Source organism: Nicotiana attenuata, unplaced genomic scaffold (genome assembly GCF_001879085.1).
Source record: "Nicotiana attenuata strain UT unplaced genomic scaffold, NIATTr2, whole genome shotgun sequence".
NCBI classification, from domain to species: Eukaryota; Viridiplantae; Streptophyta; class Magnoliopsida; order Solanales; family Solanaceae; genus Nicotiana; species Nicotiana attenuata.
This window is the reverse complement of record NW_017670412.1, coordinates 346,382-353,502: the sequence shown is the minus strand read 5'-3', so window position 1 is coordinate 353,502 and position 7,121 is coordinate 346,382. Positions and strand designations below refer to the sequence as shown.

The 7,121-nt window shown below is 35.6% G+C and overlaps 1 protein-coding gene across 1 annotated transcript; it reads left to right on the top strand.

Moving 5' to 3' along the window:
• The first annotated feature begins 1,670 nt into the window (after window positions 1–1,670).
• On the top strand, window positions 1,671–5,914 carry LOC109239073 (protein LIGHT-DEPENDENT SHORT HYPOCOTYLS 10-like). The gene is made up of 2 exons (XM_019405579.1): window positions 1,671–2,432; window positions 5,639–5,914. Exon 1 carries the CDS (start codon window positions 1,842–1,844, stop codon window positions 2,373–2,375), a length of 534 nt encoding a protein of 177 aa, XP_019261124.1. The 5' UTR covers window positions 1,671–1,841; the 3' UTR covers window positions 2,376–2,432; window positions 5,639–5,914.
• Window positions 5,915–7,121: the final 1,207 nt, after the last annotated feature.

Below are 7,121 nucleotides of genomic sequence, written 5' to 3'. Positions count from 1 at the left end.
ATTTTTAATAATTGTTTCTTTTAACTGGTCAAATAATTGTATACGTAGGGTCAGAAACGTTTGCGCCAGTTAAATGGTGACACACACACACACACACATATATATATATATATATACTTTTCAAGCTTACTAGACTATGCAAATATAGCGAGGGAAAATGGGATTACTTATGGTCTCACGTTTTTTACTATATTTTGCACTTTAATTACTATACTTTGATAGTATTTGATCCTAAATAGTACTTTGTACTTCTTATATGTATTATGCTTTGTAGAGGTGATTTCGCGTGAGGAGCGATGTTGGAGCTAAGTTGGATGGTTGGGAGCTTTGAAGTCTAAATAAAAGTCCAACGGATTAAATCAGGAACGAGTTCGAAGGTCGATGATAAAGTATGGATGTCGAAAAATTGAGAAAAAGTCATATTCCGAGAAAAATGCACTACCACGCCGCGGGCTTGCAGGCGCTAGTGCAAAATTCCTGCAAAGTGAAAAAAATTAGCTCAGAGAGGGTAGTATAAAATAATGCCCAACTTTTTTACTTAGACTCAGAGAGGGTAGTTTCGTTGAGGCCCGTTTCTACTTGGTATAAATACACTGTAAACATGTTTTTGAAGAGATTTGACCTAGGAGAATTTTGGAGAGTTATCACAGCCTGAAGACACAAGATTTCTTCAATTTTCTTGCCAACAATTGGTACAAAACGGAAATTTGTATCGTAAAATTGTCTTTGATGTTTTTTGTATTCTTAATCTCAATTATGATGACTTTCTCCACCGTTATGGAGTAGGTTACTATAAGATTTTACGGATATGGTGTTTGATTGATATTTGTATATTTAACTCTTGTTCAATTGCATGAATTCATTTATAGAGCTTTAAATTGTTCGTAAATTTATTCACTAGTTTATTTAATCGAAAGAGAAATATTTGGTGATTATATTTGCATTAACCGGGTTGGTTTAATTTGGTAATTCTTCTAAGTAATCGAGAGAGCTTCTTGAATTATTAATTAAGCCAAATTAGGAGGATGTTGGATAGAAGTTTTCCTAGAGACTAGTCCACTAATGTGTTCTTGCATATCTCCACAGTGCTTCAAATTAATTATTTCTATTGTAGAGCTCAGATTTAATCGAGAGGAATCTTGACCTTACGTATCATCGAGTGAATTCGCGAGAATCATTATAACATTAGAAGTGAATTTGAATAGAGTTCACACCTATTCTGTCGTGACCCTTATTTCTCATTTTGCTTACAATCCGTTTTAGTTCAACTCTCACTCTCTGTGAGCAAGTCTAGTAAGTAGTAATCTTATTTTTATACTCCAATTAATTGTAGTCGGTAATCACTTCAAATCAAGTGTTAATCATTCTGAATAATGAATAAGTAGAAATTATTCGAACATTGTTTAAATTCAATCTCTGTGAAGATTATATTTTACTATATTATCTTGAATTAGCGAGCATTAATTTTGTGTTGTATTTTACGCTTGTCAATTACTGAGGCACTGTCCTTCTATGGAAGAAACTAATGGAGATTACATTTTGACGGATAGTGGGGGGATAATGTTGACAAAAATGACATCAATAATTGTATCTTAGTAAGAAAAACGTATAATTAACGGTAATGTAAACGAAATTATAAAGGAAAGAAACATACGAAGAAAAGAGAAGAAAGCAACATTCATGTGGCCCATTTCTTGTCAAATCAGTAGGTCCTTTGATGTGATTTCATCCCCCATTTTCTCCTGTTCTTTTAACCTTTGCCATAGCTTTTCAATAGTTGCCTCATTTTTGGCTACAAAAATCGATCAATCACAATCTACTTCAATTCTACTAAAAAAAACATGTCAACTTTTGACAGAGGTAAAGAATTGGTTGAGGGATCATCAAGATCCCCAGGCGATCAACCAGCCACACTGAGTCGATATGAGTCCCAAAAACGACGAGATTGGAACACTTTCGGTCAGTACTTGAGAAATCAAAGGCCACCAGTTTCCATATCCCAATGTAATAGCAGCCATGTCCTAGAATTTCTCCGATATCTAGACCAGTTCGGGAAAACTAAGGTTCACTTACAAGGTTGTATCTTTTATGGACAGCCTGAGCCGCCAGCTCCCTGTACTTGTCCGTTAAGACAAGCATGGGGAAGCCTTGATGCTCTCATAGGACGGCTTCGAGCCGCCTATGAAGAGAACGGCGGCTCGCCTGAGACAAATCCATTTGCTAGCGGTGCAATTCGGGTGTATCTAAGGGAAGTGAAAGAGTGTCAATCTAAGGCACGAGGCATTCCGTACAAGAAGAAAAAGAAGAAGATTGGTGGTACCAGTGACAGCAAAGGAGATGATGATTCCACTTCTTCTCATCACCCATTTTCTTAATCCAATTAATATATAGTATATATTGGATTTCTGCCTACTGCCTGTTTCTTCCCAATGGTAAGATCTTTCAAACACTACAAAATTTCTTGTGCTAGCTTTACTTTACTTGAGTGCTTAATTAATACACTAAGAAGGGTATAACTTTTTTTTTCTTTCCCAAGCATCTAATAATTTGCCTTTCCACTCCTCACTTTGGTGGAAGCCAATTAAATCTGCCTCTTGCGCTCTTATATAATCTTTGGCCTCTCTCTGCTTCTCAGACTTTACTAATAAATCATATAATATATATTTAAACTATATGCAAAGTTACAAGGAGACGTAAGGGACTAGGCCGATACCCCTACATATTAAACTTGAGGGAAAGAGGCATACTTTCAGTATCTTTACATCCAAATAAAGGTGAAAAAATATAACAAAAACTAGTACAAGTAGGATTTTTTAGATTGACTATATGATGGTTGAAACAAGATCGTTCTTTGACTTTTATATAAAGTCTTCCTTCAAGCTTATGAGAGGGGTATAATTTAAGTTTTTGTTCAAAAGGACAAACTTACTTTATGTTGAACACTAGGTTTCAATAATCTTAGGAATGGTTTATACTGTTAGACTGGGTTTATCAAAACCCGAAATGATGATAAGAAAAATTGGTGGGGGAAAGTAGAGTCTACATTCCTTTACAATCTTAACTCGTGAGGTTCAATTGACGAAAGAAGGAAATATTTAGCCCTTTACCTCAAACCCTAGAAATGCTGGATGAAAATGGCAAAAGTATGATTGAAATCTCTATTGGATCGAAGTGAACGTTTACAATATTAAGAATTACACTCGCATTTTTTAATCTAATCATATCAAGCAGAATTCCCATAACACTCTCCAAATTAATAACCCTAATTTACCTTCATGAAAACAAGATTTGTGGAACATAAATTTGACTGACATGAATGAAGAACTAGCTCGTCCTCTTCTCTAACTTTGGTAACAGCTAATTAGCTCAAGAATGCAAAGTTTTCTGCGGTATTTGGACATAGTAACTATTCCTGGTTTTAATATATATATATATATATGTCACCCTTTTCAACTTGTTTATATTCTTTTCGGATTCTGCAGATTTTGTGCACCCCACGTATAGTCATTTGAGGAAGCATACGCTTTTGCATGTTTAGCAGGATCATACTATAATAGACTATTTTATATAGTGGTTATTAATGTCCTACACCTGAATCAATCAATGTATAATAATTTACTCAACCATGGATAATAATTCTTGTTAATTTATAAAAAGTGAGTTTTACATTGGATTTTTAAATCAGCAAAATCATGATTGCGAATCTTTCTTATGTACGAGAAACAATATAATATATATAGATATTCCTTCAACTTATTGGTAACATTAAAATACTAAATATTAATATTCTTATAAGTGCGCACTGATAGATCACCTTATTAATGCAAGGACAATTTTGAGATTTGAATCTTTCATTGTTTAGTTGTCCTTTGTATCTTTACAAGATTGCTCACTGTTTGTATTGGATCTTTGTGGGGGGTCACACTTATTCTTTCTTTGTCAGAATGCTCTTATATATATATATATTTTTTCATAAAAAATAATGATGTACTATGACATATTCCTATTTTCGCCAATATCGATACTGTTGGTCGTTTGCTGCATTTTTGTCATCTGTTTGCTTCTGCTTCATATTGTTCATTGACATTCAAAATGGAAACAGGTAGCTCATCTCTTGTTTTTTTTTTTTTTATATGTAACAATAAGAATACTGGACAGATTGTGGGGTTATTTATTTTAGTTACCCTTCTGTTTAATTTCACAAAATGGTAAGGTGATGATAATAGGTTAATCCATAGGCGAATGTAGCGTCCACGCTTAAAGTTTCTTCGTTTTTCGTGTTAATGAACTCTTAAGTATATAACTTAACATAAGTATAGGGTGTTTAAATGAGTTACACACGGTCAGTAAAGATATGTATAGACAACTCAACTTGTTTGATACCGAATTATGTATAATTGTTTTATTGTATAACTTAGTATCGGGAGAAATTCAAAAATAGCCAGATTTACCACTGGTCGTTGAAAAATAGCCAAGTTTCAAAAGTCATCGAAATTTAGCCACTTTAAATCTGAGCGAAAACACTGTTCAAAATCCAGAAAAATGCGCCCGCAAATTTTACGGGAGTTCCAGCATAAGTATGCTTGAACTCCCGTAAGTTTTACGGGAGTTCCAGGATAGCTATGCTGCAACTCCCGCAAATTTTACGGGAGTTCAAGCATAATTATGCTGGAACTCCCGCAAATTTTACGGGAGTTCCAGCAAGTATAATTGTCCAGTATAATATACTGGAGTTTGGAACACTGATGCTCCAGTCTCCCGCAAATTTTACAGGAGTTAGCAAATTATACCGGTCCAGCATAATATGCTGGAGTTCGTACACAAATGCACCAGAACTCCCGTATATTATACTGGACCGGACCCTGTTGCAGCAAAATAGTGGCTATTTTTCATTGACTTGATAAACGCTGGCTATTTTTCATTGACCAGTGTGAAAACTGGCTATACCATGATATTTTAACCTTAGTATCTAAGAAGATCTGAAAAGATGGGAGATATACAGACAATAAGATGAATTTATTTCTATTTAATCTAAGTATATTTTAATGTATAAGTGGCAATATAATATTGGTAAAATTAGAACAACTTTGCAGTATAAAATTAGTAATTTGTGCTCTTTAATTAAGGATGCATCCCAAGTACTCCCTCCGTTTCAATTTATGTGAACCTATTTCCTTTTTTGTCCGTTCCAAAAAGAATGATCCCTTTCTAAATTTGGAAACAATTTAGCTTAAACTTATAATTCTACCCTTAATAAGAAGCTTTTATAACCACACAAATACTCCGGAGCCCTTTTTGACTTATTTAGGACCACAAATTTCAAAAGTCTTCATTTTTCCTTAAACTTCGTGTCCAGTCAAACAGGTTCACGTAAATTGGAACAGAGGGAGTATCATATTTGATGTTTCATAGAGAAACTCTCCTTCTTACTTTATCTATATGTATTGAATTCTTATATTCTGATTAAATATAAATCAACAATGATTACATTGCATTTATATTGTTTCTATTTTTTCTTTTGACATAGTTATACATGCACATTTTTATGTAAGGCAGATAACGTTCATATTATAAATACTCTAATCCTTGAAATATATTTCTAGAGAATAGAACTGATGATTGTACGCTTCATGAGCAGGATATTGCCGACAATTAAGGGGTTTGCTATGTAGCTCTGGAAGAATCGTATTATGTCAACAATTTGGTTATAAGCCCCTTTCCTTTCTCTGCTAATTAATTATTAGCAAGTGTTTAAGGGCCTTTCCTTTAAATAACTAGGAAGTAATCCACTACTCTATTATTTTCTGGCGGACTTAGCCCATATTCCCAGCTATTTGTGAATCGTAAATTATCTCTTGTAACTTGTAAGATCGTAAAACTTTTTGTACAAGTGATCTTCCCATTTGCCAGTGCAGCTTTTCTCAGTTTTGGATCCAAATTCTACTGTGCAGTACGTAGTTTTATTCTCGGAAAATTCACGCTACACGGCAAATATATATATATTGATCATTCGTAGCTATATTCGAATTTTATAACACATCCACTTGTAATACTGAAACAAGAGATCGATTGTTTCGAACTGAAGTAAGAGAGAAACAAGCTCTCGTATCTTAGTTGGTTAGAGCATCCCACTTAGTAAGCGGGCGCCTTGAGTTCGACTCTAATGAGAGCATTTTATTTTTCTGTATTTATGTATTTTGCCTTGGAACCAATATAGTCGATACGGATGTCAGGGTGTTCTCTAAGATCAACTTGAGGTCGGAGTATCATCAGTTGAAGATTTGGGATTCGGATGTTCAGAAGACAGCTTTTGGGACTAGATATGGACATTATGAGGTTTCTAGTGATGTCCTTCTGTTTGACTAACGCCCCGGCGGAGTTTATGGATTTGATGAACATGGTGTTCAGGCCATATATTGATTCATTTGTCATTGTCTTCATTGATGACATTTTGATCTACTCCCGTAGCATGGAGGAGCACGAGCAGCATTTGAGAGTTATCTTCAGACCTTGCGAGAATAGAAGCTATATGCTAAGTTATCCAAGTATGAGTATTGGCTAGATTCTGTAGCATTCTTGGGGTATGTTATATCAGGCGGGGGTATTAAGGTAGATCCCAAGAAGATCGAGGCAGTTCAGAGTTAGCCTCGTCCGACCAGAGCAACTGAGATCGGGAGTTTCTTGGGGTTAGCAGGTCATTATCGCCGGTTTATGGAGGGCTTCTCATATATTGCAGCACCTTTGACTAGATTGACCCAGAAGGGTGCTCCATTCCGATGATTGTGAGGCGAGCTTTCAGAAGCTCAAGACTGCCTTGACTTCAGCACCGGTGTTAGTGTTGCCTTCCGGTTCGGGGATGTATACGGTGTATTGCGATGCTTCACGCGTTGGTTTGGGTTGTGTGTTGATGTAGGAGGGGCGACTTATTGCATATGCTTCACGTCAGTTGAAGCCCCACGAGAAGAATTACCTTGTACATGATTTGGAGTTGGCCGGGTTGTTCATGCTCTTAAGATCTGGGGTCATTATCTTTATGGGGTGTCCTGTGAGGTTTACACCGATCATCACAACTTGCAGCAGGTTGTGACCACGTATTCTTCAGAGAGGTCGGCCCAGATTTA

Coding starts and splice junctions, on each gene's coding strand:
- LOC109239073 (XM_019405579.1), top strand. CDS start 1,842: ATGTCAACTTTTGACAGAGGTAAAGAATTGGTTGAGGGATCATCAAGA.